The sequence below is a fragment of the Haliotis rufescens genome, unplaced genomic scaffold, assembly GCF_023055435.1.
Source record: "Haliotis rufescens isolate VD_foot unplaced genomic scaffold, xgHalRufe1.0.p SCAF_20, whole genome shotgun sequence".
Classification (NCBI taxonomy): Eukaryota; Metazoa; Mollusca; class Gastropoda; order Lepetellida; family Haliotidae; genus Haliotis; species Haliotis rufescens.
Genome location: NW_025963891.1, coordinates 530122 through 549266, shown reverse-complemented (window position 1 = coordinate 549266; position 19145 = coordinate 530122). Strand labels below are relative to the sequence as shown.

General features: G+C 39.3%; 2 protein-coding genes across 4 annotated transcripts; one reads left to right on the top strand and one right to left on the bottom strand.

Annotated features, from left to right (window-relative positions):
* Window positions 1–3731: 3731 nt before the first annotated feature.
* Window positions 3732–8852, bottom strand: LOC124151053 (18S rRNA aminocarboxypropyltransferase-like). 2 transcript variants are annotated; one of them, XM_048400728.1, is made up of 7 exons: window positions 8659–8852; window positions 7923–8089; window positions 7273–7456; window positions 6407–6600; window positions 5217–5396; window positions 4479–4551; window positions 3732–4168 (listed from the first exon to the last, which is right to left on the bottom strand). In XM_048400728.1, the coding sequence occupies exons 2-7, from the start codon at window positions 8074–8076 to the stop codon at window positions 3784–3786; spliced, it is 1170 nt and encodes a 389-aa protein (XP_048256685.1). In that variant the 5' UTR covers window positions 8077–8089; window positions 8659–8852; the 3' UTR covers window positions 3732–3783. The 2 variants fall into 2 exon arrangements, with proteins under 2 accessions (XP_048256685.1, XP_046379303.2); XM_046523347.2 differs by having other exon boundaries at window positions 7923–8093; window positions 8661–8852.
* A 202-nt stretch (window positions 8853–9054) lies between these two features.
* Window positions 9055–19020, top strand: LOC124151059 (N-acetylglucosamine-1-phosphotransferase subunit gamma-like). 2 transcript variants are annotated; one of them, XM_046523359.2, is made up of 10 exons: window positions 9055–9224; window positions 9629–9683; window positions 10141–10275; window positions 10851–10934; window positions 11886–11979; window positions 12980–13177; window positions 13866–14030; window positions 14319–14409; window positions 14848–14890; window positions 17517–19020. In XM_046523359.2, the coding sequence occupies exons 1-9, from the start codon at window positions 9170–9172 to the stop codon at window positions 14856–14858; spliced, it is 888 nt and encodes a 295-aa protein (XP_046379315.1). In that variant the 5' UTR covers window positions 9055–9169; the 3' UTR covers window positions 14859–14890; window positions 17517–19020. The 2 variants fall into 2 exon arrangements, with proteins under 2 accessions (XP_046379315.1, XP_046379314.1); XM_046523358.2 differs by lacking the exon at window positions 14848–14890 and having other exon boundaries at window positions 9057–9224.
* Window positions 19021–19145: the final 125 nt, after the last annotated feature.

Genomic DNA, 19145 nt, shown 5'->3' with positions numbered 1-19145 from the left:
GTAATTTATATATCAAATGTACCCCCCCCCCCAAAAAAAAAAAACAAACCCAAAAAACCCCAAAACCCCAAAATAAATAAATAAACAGCAACAAAAAACAAACAAAACAAAAACGAAAGAAAAGAAAAAAAGCGCCACTCAATCGTATTAATAATAGAACCTCGAAGACCAACGCTAAGAAGATCCTGGCACTGATCCAGAGCTTTATCCGGCTAATCCAAGGACTGTGATTGTCTGAATATGAAGGCAACTTAGAGAGTTTATCGGCTGGCCATAACAACTATATTCATAAGGGTAGAGGGAGTAAAGGTTATAACACATTATAGTTAACCCCTAGCGCCACAAACTGCAGCCTGTGTTATTGTAGATGTTTCTCACACTTGTTATATACTGATAACCAAAAGTTGAGCGTAGGGGGATTTTTCTTCGCCACAAATATTCAATTTCAAATTTTACAAAGTTTTGTTGCAGCCTCGGTGACTGAGTGGGTAAGATCGCTAACTTTGTGTGCTGGCGATTAGATGCCTCACTCTGGCAGTGTGGGTTCGAATGCCGGATGGGACTCAATCCCCAAAGTACTAGAATCTGTACTTTACTAAGAAAGTGTTGTCCCAAATATAACGTTTGTTACATTTGACCACTTTATAAATGGCATTTTGTGTTCACAAAGTTAAAGCTAATTATTCATAAATTAAACAATGACCAGTACTGAATGGAACATTGTATCAGATCACCATGTGACAGAAAGAATGTCAGCTTGAAAGAGCATTATTTGGTAGTGTTTTCACATCCAGTAAATCACTCACAACGCTACCTTTTTCGTTCTGTAATCTGGCAATTTGGTAGTGATTGAACAGTGTTTCACCAAGTGGTTGGTCACTGTTTCGGCCAAATGAGTGAGTTAGTATGTCGATTGCCCTTTGGGTGTCAGACAAGGCTGTGTACTTAGCCCGTTCTTGTTCCAGTTCTTCATAAATGAAAACGTTCCGGAGATGGAAGAGGAGTGTCCGTTTGGTGTACAGCTCCATCCAGACATTGTCCACATCCCTTTACTTCTATTTGCAGATAATTTGATACTCGTTGGTGATAGTTTTTCTAACCTCCAAGAGAAATTAAGCATCCTTGAGATTTTGTGTAACACTCGGAAAATGTCAGTTAATATGTCTAAGACCAAAGTTGTTGTATTTAAAAATTGGTGGTTGTTTGTCACGTTTCGATAAGTTGTTTTACAAAGAGAAAAGGGTTGAAGTTGTTTGCGGTTATACTTACCTGGGTTTGTATTTTAATAATAGGCTTAACTGGTCTAAAACTCTTGATAAGATGGCATGCAGGCGAAAAGGGTATGGATAACTATCCTGAGAGGTATACATTCACTACAACCTTTTTCACCAGATTTCTACTTTCAAAGTTTCGGTGCGAAGATCATGCCAGTGCTTCTGTATGGTGCCGAGGTCTGGGGGTTTGAAAATGTTGAAAAATTTGAAACTGTGCAGTTATTATGCTTGTAAACGGTTTTGGGGATTAAAATTATCTGCTTCAAATAATGCTGTAGTAGGCGCGTGTGGCAAATACCCTGTTCGTGTATATGCTTTGATCAGATGTGTCACATATTGGCTGAACATACTAAAGATGCCAGACTTCCGTTTACCCAGAAAGTGCCACAATATGTTGTGCCTGTATGATGAACATGGTCGTGTCAATTGGGTAACTAAATTAAGGAACTGTCTTTGTAAACTTGGGTTTGGAGATATATGGATGTTTCAAATGTATGGAAACCGAAAGGTTTTTCTTAATATGTTTCAACAACGTCGAAAAGACAACTTTCAGCAGATCTGGCATAGCGAACTTCTTGCAAGTTCAAAAATGTCATATTGGGCGGGATGTACACATCTTACACATCCCGCCCAATCAACACCAGAATGAAAGAGCACAAAACCTCCACCATTAAATCCGACAGCAAATGAGCCATCTCGGACCATATCAGCAACTGTCCCAATCACAACATCAACTGGGACAACGTCCAAATCCTCGCCAACAACCTCCATGATTTCACTAAAAGAAAACTCACAGAAGCAGTCCACATTCGCTGCCACAAGCCATCAATCAACAGAGATCAAGGCTATTTCATCCCATATCCCACTCATTTATGCAATTGTTGTTACTGTTAATCCTCTACTGTTAATCCTCCACCTACTATATATCTTCTGTACAATGTCCCTCATTCAGACTTGCTTGACAACGGTTTAAGGATCTATACCGAAACGTCCCTTTTCACAGTATTAAAGAAGTTGTTATCCATCAAATTGTGTCTACCTTGTTATCATAGTTTGGTTTGGTTTGGTTTTGGTTTAACACCGCATTTAGCAATATTCCAGCTATATGACGGCAGTCTGTAAATAATCGAGTCTGGACCAGACAATACAGTGATTGACATCATGACTATCGATCCACGCAATTTGGATACGATGACATGCATCAACCAAGTCAGCGAGCCTGACCACCGATCCCGTTAGTTGCCTCTTACAAGCATAGCAGCATTTTACGGCAAGCATGGGTTGCTGAAGACCTTCTCTTCTTCAGGAGTCCCTTATCATAGTACTCACACTCTTTGCGAATATGCAGTATATGCATGCATACTGGTTCGAATCCACATGGAGCATTATCAGCCCAAGGAGTGAGTGAGTGAGTCAGTTGGAGGTTAAATGGGTATTTCAGTTACACCAGGGCATGTCTGCTTGATGTGGGAGGAATATGGGGGGAATGTGGAAAGTGATCAGGTCTGATGCTTATCACTTTGGTGAAACCTATAAATATAATCAGAGCTAACCAGATTCATAGGTTTCTGGTATTTCCTGGGGATGCAACTCTGTGAATTTCAGTGCCTTAGACAACTGGGCCACCCGTGGCCCCCCTCCCCCCAGCCAAACTGCATACCATGGGTACTGGTGCAGGTACAAACCAGACCTATCACCATATGCATTACCAAGTAGGATTCAAGGTGAACAACCTAGGTCTGTAGTACCAGGCAACTTAACGTATCAGGTGACTGGTTGAATGGTGTGGGTTGTGGTTCTTAATATCAACCACTGTTTTGTCTGGTTATGTCCGTTATTTACAGACCTCCATCATTTCAGCCAAAATATGAGACATGTTGTAAGGGCACCCATGTAATCATAGGATGTATATCACAAATAATATAATTCTTCATATGTTGGTATTCAGTCAGGAGGGCTAATGTATGTGAGTGAGTGAGTGAGTGAGTGAGTGAGTGAGTGGGTGAGTGGGTGGGTGGTTTGTTGTTTAACGCCGCACTCAGCAATATTCCAGCTATATGACGGCGGTCTGTAAATAATCGAGTCAGGACCAGACAATCCAGTTATTGATATCATGAGCATCGATCCACGCAATTGGGCTCGATGACATGCATCAACCAAGTCAGCGAGCCTGACCGACCGATCCCCTTAGTCGCCTTTTACGACAAGCATAGACACCTTTTTACGGCAAGCGTGGTGAGTGAGTGAGTGAGTGAGTGAGGGAGGGAGGGAGGGAGGGAGGGAGGGAGGTTTTACACAGCACTATTCCAGAAATATCACTGCTTGGAACACCACTAATGAACTTCACACATTTTACCCATGTGGGGAATTGAACCTGGCCTTCGGTGTGACAAGTGGCAACCCCAAAGAACAGGCATAAACAGGCATAAACATTATACAACACAGATACAAAACATTTTATAAAATATTTATTCAAAATAAATACAGTAGTTTGTGATATTACATGGCACTACCCCTTATCACTACTATGTCCTCCATCTTTTGTTCCATCGTCTGTAACGACACAATCTTTCTGAACACCGGATACAGCGGTGTTTGTCTCTGTATTCCTATGGGACAGCTCTGGTGAAACACCACCATGACTACTAGTGTCGGCCATTTTATCCACCTTGGCTGAATCTGACAGACTTTCTAATTCACCTTCATCGTTGCTTTTAATCTGTAGGTTCTTAACATCTGGAATCTTCTCCTCTGTGTCACTCTCCTTTTCTTCTCCATTCTCTTCATCTAATTCTGTCCCCTCCCCTTCACCTTCACCTTCTCCAGCTTCATCTTCTCCGTCTTCATCTTCTCCCTCTTCTTCCTCTTCATCGTCAGTTTCTTCTTCATCCGAGCTGGAAACAGGAACACTTACAGAGGTGTCAAACTGTTTCTTTAAATAAGGTGAGATACTGGCTTTAAACTCTATTTGTTCAGCAGTTTCACGGTTTCATAAATTTTCGCAAAACCACAAAAAAAGACAATAAACAGTTGAACAGTAATTTGTCATGTACACAAAATTACATTTTGTATATCCTACAAATGCATTGAGATTGTAATCTTGGGTACCGTATATATAATGGTAGCAAATAAATATTACATGTTATTCCACTGCAGACATGTTTTTACAACGTATCAGACAACGTGACAGACATCGATGCTCACCTGTATCCTGGAGGGAGGTCAGAGCCTCTGTTTGGATTGCACATATCTACATCCATGTCAATATCCGTGAAATCTGAAATATACAAACATCCCGCTAAGGCTGTTCATCATCCAGTGATATCCATCCCACACAGACTGAGAACTGTCTATTAATAGTTTGTTATCCCTTGAACAAAACTTTCATCCACCTATGCATCCGGCTTTTGACAATATTCTTATGAAGTATACAATAAAGTAATAATTCAACATAAAATCAGTTAGCTGGTTCCTTGCATTTTGTGTCAATATTGATGACTTTTATTTCCGTTCCTAGTTTCAAATTATTCATGACTCACAAATGCATCACAAGTTACACTGTACTTATATCTGACCATCCTCTATTATACAGGATGTTATATTTCTCCATTCCACGAGAAATACCCTGGACCCATTCACAACCATAGCTTCGTTTTGAGTTCAGTTCCAGTGACACAACAAAAAAACGGACACCCAAACAAACAACACAATATCACCAGTCTTTGTCATGTAGCATAAAGTCTTCCTCCCCACTGCCTTACCTCTCACAAAAACATCTGTCGAGCTAAAACTTAATTAATAACAGACTTCTGGCTCGCACAGTAGAGGTCATGATTTTGAATGTAGATCCTAGCCAAGCTATGGTCATGATTGGGTCCAGGGTATAATTATATCATTATAGAAGGGAGATAATCGAGGAGGATATCTGACTTCCACTCTTACCTGTGTCTTTCCTTGAGAGTTTTTCCTCTGCAATTTCTGCCAGATAATCTTGCTGGACTTGCACAATCTCGGCACTGGTTTTACAGGCGACGTATCTCTCCAACAGAGCTTTGTTCACCTTGTAGAAGTTACTTCCCCACTTGAACTTGGACAAGAGAATTGTTCCTAGTTCCTTAAATCCTGAAACGTGGAATTTAACCAGATCCTGCAATTATTCTAACAAATAGTCATGGTAGATACTTTTGAAATAATTACAGTTTTTCTCATTCACAATCGGCAATTTACATGACATAACTTTAAAACTGAAGTTAGTTTCAATATGAATTACAATAAAAACATCCCTAGTGTTTCCTGTGGCCATCATCCCTGGCATGTATGAACATGCCAAGAGTTACTTCCCTTAGAACGTACACCAAAGCAATGAAACGTGTTTACATGAACTAGAGTCCTCCTTCTTTAGCAATGTAAAATGTAAAGTAAGACGGTATCCCGTAAGTAAATAGTGGGATGAATATGGTGTAAAGTTTTAGAACAAGGATATAGCACACACATTAACTGTGAGGCATCACTGGGGCTGTATACCTGAGAATGCCTGCTGAGTTCAGGCAGATAGTCCCCAGTATCCAATGCTTGTCATATTTGTGAGTGAGTGAGTTTGGTTTTAACACCTCTTTGAACAGTATTTCAGTCATATCATGGTGTGTCAGCTTGATGTGGGAGGAAAGCCTAGTGATACAGCTCTTAAGATGCTTACCATATTGGTGAAACCCTCGAGCATGGGTATAATATTGTCATATAGGAACATAATCACCAGGAGTCTGGCATAGGTACCCACGATCACAGGTCCTTCTGTGCCAATTTACGAAGCGATCTTAGCACAAAGGTGAACATAACTCCCATACCTAAAAAGACTTACGACAGTTGTAGCGCCAACGTTGTTGTTTACAACGGCTCCCTGGTGTTCCACAGGGACAGAATTGCTTGTCATAATAATCATCTACCTGTTGGGATAGAGCTGTAACAATGTGTCACCTAGTCCACCGGGGATAATCAGATCTGTATGGACACTGTTGTTTGTGCTATAAACTAAAGGTTTATCTGATCCAGACATGATATTCACCATTACTATACATGCTGCCAGGATATACATGACTGCAGAATATAACACTCATTCACTCACTCACTCCTACCTGTGAGATAGAAAGCAGCTGCATATGCCTCTACACAAGACAGTTTGCATGGACGGCCATAGTTGACCGGGTTGGTAGCTATGAGATAGGGCAGCAGACGAGGGTGACCGGCCTTCATCTTGGAAAAGGGAGTGTCCTCCAATCTAGCCCAGGAACAGTCTACCACAGCCAAGCCGCTCTGCGCAATGATGTCACTGTAACCGAAAACCAAGAGATCATAAATATTTTTGAGAACTACAGTTATATGGATGAATGGTTTGTTTGTTGTTTATTGCCACACTCCGCAATATTCCAGCTATAAGATTGCAACCTGTAAATAATCACATCTGGACCAGGCAATCCAGTGATTGACATTGCTGTGGTATGATGACACACATTCCATCAAGTGACTGAGCCTAACTACCGGTCCATTAAGTCACCTGACTCACCTCTGACAACCAGCATAGGTTGCCCCGGACCAATCCTAACCTGGAATTCCTACTGGAGTCATATGGATGAATAGATGATAAGGTCTACTAGTTCACAGTTAATACGGTCCATCTATGTGAAGACAACATCTTCCACATCGGCAAATATACAGTGAAGTCTCATTAATCCGACAATCGGCTTTATCCATCACTAATGATGGGAACCAATTAAATCAGTGTAATTTGGACCCTTGACTCAGACAGCCTAGCACTCCAACTCCGACACACCTAATTTGCAACAAATTACCGAAATCACTCATTAATCAGTCTTGTTAATATTTCTTCATGACTATCAATTAGATTATGTACCAGGAAAAAGAACCACCTTACAATGGTCCCATCACAACATAATATTTCAATGTTCTTGACTGAAACATGTAAACAATACACACCACTTACCTATCTTCTGGGGAGACACATCTCGTACCAACTGGTGTAAGCACTATTCCATCAAAGCGCTGCTGAAGTCTCAGTGTGCGGACATAGCCAAGTCGTCCTAGCTTCCTGCCCGAGCATTTCTTGGGGTCACACTGCTCCAAGTCCCACATTGCCAGGGGACACGGGAATTTGGCCTGAGCAGTGTCTGTAAGATGAACATGACATGATTCATGGACAAATTGCTAAAATAATAGTTAAAAGTTAGCAAAATTCTAAACGGAATTTCACATCTTTGCATACATGGTATAGTTTGCAATACAGTCCAGCTTGATGCCAAGATATATGAAGAAATATCCTTATTCAATAAAGAACACATCATCCCTTATCATTTTTTAAATATCAAGAATGAGCTGAATTTGTGATAATTCTTCACAATCTAATGTCCAGTTAAATGCATAATCTAAGTTCGTTGTCATTATGATAACGATTATGATCAAAGAATTATGAGAGTCTACAACACTCTTAATAAGAGTCTACAACACATGATCATTATCAGAAATCATGGCACCAATATTATTTAGCTGCATATTTGTTTGCAAACATTTTATTCACATAAATCACAAGATTTTTCATGTTAATAAATCCTATACTTATAAATCTATAAGTATTACCATCAACAGCAGCTTGAAGATTTTCGGAAAATCTTTCTGGGTCAAATTTTGAAGTTCTGTTTTTCCGATGATCATTTTTATAGTGGTGATGACTACCTCCCTTGCCTTGCTTCCCATGTGGTTTATCCTGCTTGTGACCTTTGCTCTTACCCATGATGACTTTTATATAACCTTCAAAATAAACGCATGAAAAACCAAGATAAACAAAAAAGTGACAAAACAGTATTTCCGGAGAATAAAAGTAATATGTAACGTTACATAAAATCCATGTGATATAAACTCACTGTGCACTCAATAACGGTACAGAGGGCCATGCAGAGTATGTGTGCTTAATTCTCAGCACAGGTACTACAGAGAGTATACCCTGCATACACAAAATAAACACCAAAATCAGAAATGTACCCTGGCATGCTAATTTTGTGGGGGATTAGACAAACAGCACAATTGTGTCATACTGCTAATGCAACTCAGTTTATGTCACCGTCAAAATGAAACTGGTTGTTATGCAATAATGCATTGTGAAAATATTTGTTTACAGGAAGGTACCAGTGATACATTCTGGAGTACGTGTACCAATAACGACCCTAACCGGCTCTGATAATAGCATAGAATAGCAAGAGCGAGCAAGAATAGCATAGGTTCTTTAACCTAAAATCTTTCAGCGGGAATATGAATAAACATTTTGGTTTAGAATGAGGGTCTGTCATGTCATGCATGGTCTGTCTAAATTATGTTTACCCAGTGTAACTAGATTCCTCCTTGTCAATTTCCTGTTATCATCTGCTTATGTTGTTAAATATCGTAGATATGTGACAAACAAACGCTAAAGAGGGCCACTGTTGTTGTGCAATGTGATCAGTGGTTGATAAAAAATATGATCACATTTCAACACTATGCAACATCGTGTTTGGGCAACATGGGCGCCGCCATCTTTACGTCACGTGACAAAACATTACCTGAAAGATAACAAAAATACAAACTAGGTTGAAATTTAACGTGTCATGCATATGTATATATTCTTCAGATAAAATCAATTGTAAATATACACTACAACATGATTGTTAGGGTTTACTCATAGATCTCGTAAAATATCGTTTAGTCGTGATGAAAACAAACGACGAATTCTGAATTTTCCGTACAGGGGTGATAGGATTCACATAAACATGGAAATCAGTAGTTATTACCTCTATGAATGAAGTTGAGAGTTTAGAAATTGGCCACATGACTGACTGAACACGGTCGAAGCAATGGGGCTTAGATTTGTTGTGACGTTAATGTTTATTTTATCCTTTGTTAAAAAAGGTATTTATAATGTTCATTATTCCAACTTTGCTATCTGGCAAAACTCCGTCTCGGTGCAATTATTGTCACGTGGATTACTGAGTACTTTGATTATGCTTGTTGTTGTGATTGTGTTTGTGATGCTGGCTTACTTTAAGTTTAACCATGTGTAAACACACACGCACGCACACAAACACACACTTGAAATTTCACTTCCCCTCAGCTCTGCTGTGAGATAGCAGTATATACCGCTTACCGAATTTAAACACCATGTACACACTCTGGGAAAGCAGATAATAGTAATATGTTAAAAGGGTTTTGTGCAAAAGGTTACTCACTTTCTAAGTATCCACTTTAACCTTTCAAGTTTTGGTTGTTTCATAATTTTAATTCCCATGGTTACAATGATATTTCTTCCTTACCAGATGTCTTCGGTAATATGGTCAGTATGAAGATAGTCGATGAACCCTCAAGCTATGGGTGAGTACCAGAACTACAATGTTGTATTTGACTTTTTGACGAAGTATTAGTGTTAATGTGCTGTATTAATAATTGCATCATTCTTCAAGTGACATTCAGTGACAACCATCCCCAAGCCCCATGTTGTTAATTGCTATTTGACCCGTGAAGATCCGGGATAGAATAGGTCTTCAGCAACCCATGCTTGCCGTAAAAAGTGGTTATCATGTCGTAAGAGGCGCCTAACGGGATCAGGTGGTCAGGCTCTATGACTTGGTTGATGCATGTCATTGTATCCAAATTGCGTGGATTGATGCTCATGATGTCAATCACTGGATTGTCTGGTCCAGACTCGATTATTCAAAGACTGACGTCATATAGCTGGAATATTTCTGAGTCAGCGTTAAACAACAAACAAACAACAGACAAACCATGGCTAGTGACATGTACTGTATTATCTACCCTTCCCTTTTCACAGTTTAAGCAACAGTTTTGGTGGCCTGTACCAGTCCCAGGAAGACAAGCTGCAGATGAGGGTTCATCCAGCCAACTTCTCGGGGCCTGCTCATCTCAAGAGGCTGGTGGGGAAGTGCTTCAGTCTGGTGGACAACAGGTCAGTTCTCACATCCTGTACATTGATAGCATTGGTCATGTCTTTGAGCATGAACCCACCACCTCTTCATGTATTTTGGATCTCAATTTTAAATCTAAACACCAGTTTGAAAAAAATCTCTTTGTGATCAATGAGCTTTGAATGTAGCTCACCTGGACCAGCCTAGATGGCAGCCAAGTCGCCCAGTAACAGCTGTCATAAATTAGACAATTAGCGCCTTATTAGTTATTCTTTTTTTATTGTTTGGTATATATCAACGGGAGGTCAGTGGTAATTTAGTCTAATGCCCAGTTACATAGATAGAGACTTCAGCATTATCATGATGATTTATGTTTAATAACTTGGCACCAAATTGTTTTCATGACAAAGAAATTTATTTCATACACTTCTCAAGTATGTCAGCTGTGATTTAGACCTGTCATTACAGTCCTATGATGTCTGTTGGACTATTGTAATTTTGTGGAAGTTGAGTCACCTCATTGTCAGCCACAGCCACTGTCCATGCAGTCATGGCAACAATTGTTGTCTTAAGGCCACAGTTTCCGTTCTGTACATTTCCTTGTGTCTGTTTCCAGCTATAAGTATGAGTTCTGTCCCTTCTACAACGTGACCCAGCATGAGCAGAGCCTGAGATGGAATCCATACAGTGGAGTTCTGGGGTAAGCTGTGATGTGGAGCTTACACCAGTGCACAGTACTGGCATGGGAAATGTTCTACAGTATCATACCATATTAGTCATGCCCTGTTCCAATAAACACCCCCTGACTAACTTCTAGACCAATCTGTAAGTAATCTTTAGAGTATCACCTGCAAAGACCAAAAAGATACAAGACAGTCTTTATTTCTTCAGTATATTACAGGTTATTTTTTATAGAAGACTGTGCAGAAGGGGTATATAATTATATAATTGCTTTGTAACTGTTATCTAAAATGTTTTTGTGTCATCAACATTTGAATCTCTGAAAACAGATTTAGCTTGTTGAGTATGGTTTTAATAAGCGCTGTGTTGCTAAGCAACCTGAAATAATGCCGATGTGACGTTAAATTTTAAATCACTCTAAGCAACCTGGGCACTTATTATGACAAATATGGTGTTTAGTATTCAAATCATTGACAATATAGACCTGGTAAATGTGTGTCTTGTTTGCAGTGTTGACATGATTCGTTTAATATAAATTTACAAGTTTACATGCAGTTGTTTAGGACTTGTAAACAGGATCGAATTACCTGTATGTACATGAATCTCCTGTTCACAGTACTTGTTCTTCAAGTGTACAGAAGCTTTGCATCAATGATGATTACAATATAGGGTGGTACAATACATGTAGCTAATTGTTTTGTATGTTATATCATGTGATAGGAGTGAGTTACAAGTTTAAATGTCATTTCCACAACGATGTGCTTTAAATCAAATTCAGTAAAGGGTGAAAAAAGATACTTTTTCTGATTTATCAATAAGAAATAAAGTGAGATTTAACTAAGTTTAAGCAGTGAAATAAATAAATATTTAACCCAAAACTAAGTCTAAGAAAAAATGCCTCTGGTAAGAAAGGCATTGCAGTTGTGTGAGTCCATGAAGTGTTGATGATATTTGTTTGTTTGACTGACAGAGGGTATCAGGAGTGGGAGATCGAGAACAACACATTCCACGCCATGGTGATGAGGGAGGGCGATGCATGTGGGGAAATATTCAGATCAGTGAAGGTTAGTGTCACGTGCCACACAGGGGACGGAAGGAACTCTGTGATGTATGACCATGTTATTGTCCGTCCCCAGTTACAGTAGGCTCACATGACACATCACTAGTGTAACTCTGCTCACATCTCTCTCATAGATTCTAGACAAGAAATAACATCCTGACTTGCGGACAACTTTTAGAACTAAAGAATTCAAGGTCACATGCCCATAGAAGACTGTAATAGTCGATACAGGACACCTATCAATATGTTCAAGTAGAACGTTCATTCATGAACTGTTACAGTGTTTATGTGATGGAACATGTTGCATGTTATTCTCATGATTCCTAGAGTGACACCTGGTGAACTACTTTGGCGACATTTTTTTTATTTCTTGGTTTACGGATGCGCTACTCTTTCAAGGTCCAAATGCGAAAAAACATAAAAATACATATTACTCCTTTTTTTGATACCGCCAATCTTTACTTTAAGAAATGCATATAAAGGTTAAACAAAAAAGATTTTGTTTCCTTGTCGAGTGTAAAGCAAAGGGAAGTCACTCTAATATTTCTAGCTGGGATCCTTCTCTGATACCATCAGAGCTTGTCAATCCAAAGTGCAGTGGTGACCAGTTTAGTCATCGCCCATACTGCCAAAATGGCGGCGTCTTTCATGCATTTCACCATAACATGAACATTGTTATATTGCCATTTGTGCACAAGCTGTGTGCCAGGGATATAATAAAATGTACTTGAAAAATTGAGTTGTTTTTCTTTTGTTACTCCTGAATATTTTTTTTTATACCTACCTAACATTTTAGGATTTAAGTCGAGTAAAAAAAATCGAGGTTTTTTTTTTTTTTTTTTTAATTTGCCAGCTCACTTTTGAAATGAGTTTGAAATCCGTAAACCAAGAAATTAAAAAGAATGTCGCCATACTGGTGTTTGAAATGTTGAATTGCAATAAGCTCGCAATTCCTAACATAAGTTTTACAAATATATCCAATGTCTTCCCCTGCTTGTTGTCAGGTGTTCTTCAGGTGCAGCAACCACAGCCACGTGACTAAAGTGTCCGAGCCTCACACCTGTCAGTATCACATGGACTTCCTGACCCCCCTGGTCTGCCACAACCACTCCATGCTGGTGTACCCCACCCTAGCGCGGGAACTGCAGGGGGAGTGGGACAGGGTTGAGGGGGAGCTTGTCAGGGAGGAAATTACTCAACAGGTAAGACGTGTTGGTATGCATCATGGTGCAGGAATATTGGGAATTCTTTGTCTAGAGTTCTGTCCCTTAGGCATGCCAGAAACCTGTGATTGTTAGTTTGAATCCCAGATTTGCCATGATTATGTTTGGAGGTTTGTCAGCACCATACCTAGGTTTCTACAGAGTGATAAATTGACTTAGGCCTTCATGCCTCAGCTCTTCCCTCCCCCATACTTCCACATCAAGCTGACACGCCGTGATGTAACTGAAATACTTCCACATCAAGCTGACATGCCGTGATATAACTGAAATACTCCCACATCAAAAGCTGACATGCCGTGATATAACTGAAATACTTCCATGTCAAGCTGACATGACGTGATATAACTGAAATACTTCCACATCAAGCTGACATGCCGTGATATAACTGAAATACTTCCACATCAAGCTGACACGCTGTGATATAACTGAAATACTTCCACATCAAGCTGACATGCTGTGATATAACTGAAATACTGTTCAAAGCAGCATTACTCCAAAACTTGATAACTCTAAGAATTTGGATGTTGAACATTTGAGCACAACACAATTTAGATCAATATGTTTGCTCTATCAGTCTATAGGTATTGTTGTTATTTTTTATGTTTCTAAAATAAGATATTTTTATTATGGTATTCATTGTGAATGGTCAATGGTGTGTCTGTTTCAGGGCTACAAGAAAAAGTTACGAAAAATATTTGAAGATGCTGGATATTATCTGTCAAAAGAAAAACATAAAATACTTTCCAAAGTACCAGAGATTAAAAAGGAAGAACCAGCTAAGCCTGTGGAGGAGCCAAAGGGAGAGTTCTCATCGATGCAAAAATGTACAGAGGTAAGTATGTATAACTTACACAACATGCTCTACGTTGACCAACTGTGACAGATTGCTGACCTGTGACATGACCGACAGATTGCTGACCTGTGACATGACAGACAGATTGCTGACCTGTGACATGACAGACAGATTGCTGACCTGTGACATGACAGACAGATTGCTGACCTGTGACATGACTGACAGGTTGCTGACCTGTGACATGGCTTACAGATTGCTGACCTGTGACGTGACTGACAGATGGCTGAAAGACTCTGTGAGACAAAGGTGTGACATTCTGTTTTACAGGAAGTCGCCAAGTTACGAGAGGAGCTTGCCCAGCTGAAGGAAGGGCTGCTAGTACGAGGGATCAAGGAGTTCGAGCTAAGTAATAAAAAAGGTGAGGTGGTCAAGGGAGGTGATACCACCAGCATATTCTGTGTGTAAGCAGAACTCAGATTCCTCAACATCACTAAGCTGTACCATTCCTCCAGCATTTCTATGTAGTAGACTAATTATCACATTGGTAATATCTCGTTTAATTCTGAACTCAAAACGGGGCATGTTTGTTTGTGTTACTGCTCCAGGACATACAGCTTGTTTCTCTGCAAGGAGCAGCCTAGGTGTTGTCCAGCATTTCTAAACGGGTTTTGTTAAAACCCAAGACATAATTACTCCTTTTCTGGAACAAAATTTAAAAAAAACAACAACCCCATTATAACTCTTTTCCTAAAACTAGACCCAACACATGATGTGCAGGTTGTTTGTGTTTGAGTGGGATGTGGAAACTATTTTTTGTTGAAGAAAGTTACAGATCAAATGTTTTGTTTCGATTCAGCTGAAAAATAACATGATGCAGTGTATGTTACCATGGTTACTGTGTAAGTATATCACGTGTTGTCAAGGTTGTTGTACAGTGTCCTTATTATCAATCTTCTTATTGATCTACCATTTAAACATTTATGTATCAGAAACATGTTTGCATCTGTTTGCTATGCAGTGTTCCTTATTAAGCATAACATGAAAGGGGTCCTGGTCTCTGATTTAGGGGTCCCTAGATTCCGGTAGTACAGGTGCAGGCTTCCAGGACCCCAGGACCCTTCTTCATGTGTAGGGGCGGTCGGGTAGCCTAGTGGTTAAAGCGTTCGCTCGTCACGCCGAAGACCCGGGTTCGATTCCCGACATGGGTACAATATGTGAAGCCCATTTCTGGTGTCCCCCACGTGATATTGCTGGAATATTGCTGAAAGCGGCGTAAAACCATACTCATTCACTCACTCACTCTTCATGTGTAACTCTCTATGCAGTCTGTAGTTCATGTGAGCTTTCATATACGTCATGTACCTCTCTGTGTTGGACATGGACTACCAAATAGAAGCTAAGAACATACCATGACAGATTAACTATAGTAATATGAAACAATCTGGTGTTCTTTAACATCTTTTGAGTAGTATATACGAGGCTTTGTATGGATGATTCTTTAGGGATGCTGCCATGGAGGCACTATTGGATACATCGCTTTTCGTACATATTGTGATGGTTAATATGCAGTTGTAAATATATAACAAAGGAAGTGTTTTCACTTTGGTCTTTGTTTATTTCATGACCTTTGATCCTCTTCTACTGAGTTGTGTACCCTAGAATCTATTCTCTGAAATCATAGGTTTGGAAGCTGAAATATTCAGTATTTAAATTTCAATCCTAGTAACACTGTCTCCAACATATTTTGACTAATCTGGTTTTGAACATTGGCCCAATTTACAACTTTTGAAAGAATTTCAATCCCGACTTCCAAACATCCAAATGAAACCATTCTGGTGAGGAACCTGTTTGATGCTATGTTACCATGGTTACCCCTTGTTCTGTTGTGCTTGTGTACGTGTCACACTGTAACCCTGTGTAATGATGTCGTATGTTAGATACATATATACATTCATCATACAATATTTGTATGTTGAGTAAATAATGAATGATTTTGTAGTTCATTTTCAATCACTTTCCTGTACACAGATTCTACACCAGTTTGTACACAGCAATGTTTCAGTAGTTTTAGTTTTGTTGTGATGTGTCTGTTACAACACAGTGTTGATGTATTGCTCCAAAATATTGTCATGGTATTTCTAATGGTGAATGTATTTGAGGAGTCATTATGCCATAACAATTTCATATCTCATGTGAAGTGTGTCTGTGTCAGATGCTGGGTGTGACCTTGACCTACAAAAGTGGGGATCTAGGGGATCCAGGGGATCCCAGGTATTAATTTTAAAGGTCCTTGCAAGCAGTATGATGGTCCTGTAAAGTAATGAAGTGGTGTTGTGTACTGTACATTTTGATAATTACTTTAGAGTCTGGAATTAATAGTAGTCATGATTTGTGGATGAAATAACAGACACTCCTAACTGCTCTTGATGTGCTGTAGGTACAATGACTATTACTGTGGGTCCTTTGGGACGTAGTATGTGTTTTCTCGGTGTCCAATCTCAACATTACTGCATACTGGACTCACATTTGTGTGTAACGTAAAACCCTGCAAAACATAACTGATTGAGTATTGAGATAACAGCGGCAGGGGACTTTTCTTGCAGCAATAATATAGGCACATTCAGATACATTACATTTTGTTTGTTGGTTGAAGCCTCACTCGGCGGCCTGCTTATACGATACATTGGATACTATGTGGATGAGGATGACAGGTGAAACTAGCTATGCAAGTCAATTGTTTAAATGTATGCCATGTTAGGTAACCATAGCAACACTACATCTCAATATTCAGGGGCCGTGTGGTAAGCTAGTGGTTAAAGCGTTTGCTTGTCATGCCGAAGACCGGGTTTGATTCCACACATGAGTACATTGTGTGAAGCATTTCTGGTTTCCCCTGCTATGATATTGCTGGAATATTGTTAAAAGCTGTGTAAAACCATACTCACTCACTCTCTCACTCACTTTTCAATATTCACAATTACTGTTATCATATTATTGACTTTAACACGTCAGTATTTCTGAATGTGTGTGTATGTATATAATACATAATTGTAGAAAAGAGTAATACTTTTTGTATGCAACATTAAGATGATAGCAGTGAAGGTTTACTGATACATTCCAGCTCTGTGTAGGGCATTTTTCAGTGGATTGTTGTTGGGATTGTGATGACAGCTTTAGTTGTATACTCCCCAGGGGGTTCAGAATAAAAAACCAACCTGAATGTACACTGACCCATTGACTGAGGTAATTGTAATAGTAACATGAGTAATGCAGTGCTTCAATGGTACATTGCCTATGGAGTTACATGCTGTACTATTGGATTATTATTATTATTATTGTTGATTGATGATGATGATGATGATGATGATGATGATTTATTATTATTATTATTATTATTATCTGTCAACAATGACAGTAGACCCAGACAACAAGCATGGCAGTGTAGCGGACTGCCTTATCTCTAGTTATTTTTGATGCCATTTCACCATGTTGGCCTTTGTTTTCATTTCCACATTGTTATTTCAGGATCACGGCTTCCGGCTTTGAGAGTCAATCCACCAATACAAGATCACCAAAATGTCACCGCAATACAGAATGGAACTGAAGAAAATAAACATGAATCGTTGTGATCTCAATTCATCAACATCATAATCATCATTTTCAATTGAAATCCACAGACATCCACGTGAAGCCGGTGTTGTTTATATGTGTTGTGTGACATCTGGAGAACAGTTCGTGTTGTTCCCATCTCCTACCCAGAGTTCCAAGTAGCCAGCCTGGTACCTCCGCCACAGACCAGAGACATGGGATGATCTGTCACATTTTACACAGTCCATTCAACTGAAGATACTGCATCTGTTTTTCATCGGTTTCATTTTTCACAAGTCTACACATTTAGATAAAGATATATCATAGCGTGGTTGACATTCATTGAGAAAATATCCTTAAACATGAAAAACTATTTGCATACTATCCTTTGTTTACATTGGTTGTACGTCTCCACGTGCTATCATCGAAGCGCTACTTCGATGTTTAAAGATACATTTCATGCAACTCACTGTTGCAGTTGTAGCAGCATATCTATATAATTATGCAAAACAATATCTAAAGTGCACTGAAAAGCTCCCATGAGGCCTGTACTGATTTCAGAATTAGCATGTTTGTTTACAAACAAGAAAGTCAAATTAGCCTGTGGCAATGGTGTAATGCTGTCATCACTGCACCCTTGTCATGGCAAGGAGCCAGTGGATGCATACAAGTTGGCCCATATTTTGAGAGGAACATGAAATTTGTCACGTTATTACATACAACTAAAAAGTTATGTAATGTGAAAGAATTGGGTAATTTTTTTTGCGTCATATATGTAGAATTGGTTTTGATTTGTTGCTAAGTTATTGTGTATTTTTCCTGTTATACTGACCTGTTGTCTGTCAGTAGAGCATCATGTGAGACCACTGTGGGAATTCCAGGTTAGAATAGGTCACCAGCTACCTATACATGATGCATAGGGTGGTATCATAACCCAGTGACGTGACGTTGCTCTTATTATCAGTCACTCAATTGTCTGGCCCAGACTCAATATATTTTGTTGTTTAACGCCACACTCAGCAATATTCCAGCTACATGACAGTGGTCTGTAAATAATCGAGTCTGGACCACAGATTCAGTGATTTACATCATGAGCATTGAGTTTGAGGCCAGTTTCCAGGTCAGGTATTGTGATTGTACATATTTTCAATGCAAAATCCTAATGATGTGTGGAAACTTGATTCTTTTCATGACCTTGTGATGACTCTACTTATAGTTGATAACCCTGTTAGGATGATTTTGCACCTTTAAGTCATGACTTTAATACATACAGCAGAATACATTCCAGTTTTTAATTATTAAATAGAATTTGAGTTTGGGGGGACAGTATTCTGCATTCATCAGGGCTGGATACCTGGTAATCCAGATTAATCAGGTTCCACTACTTGTACAGAGATGGGATATTCATATTACTGTGGGAATAAATATTTTGTTTACTGGGTTTCATCTAGTTCGGTTCTACTTTGATGTCTCAAGAGCGATGTCTCCAGATCCCTCTGATCATTATTGGGTATATCCTTGGTCACCAGTACACACCACTTGTCATACTAAGGTGATTATTTGGGG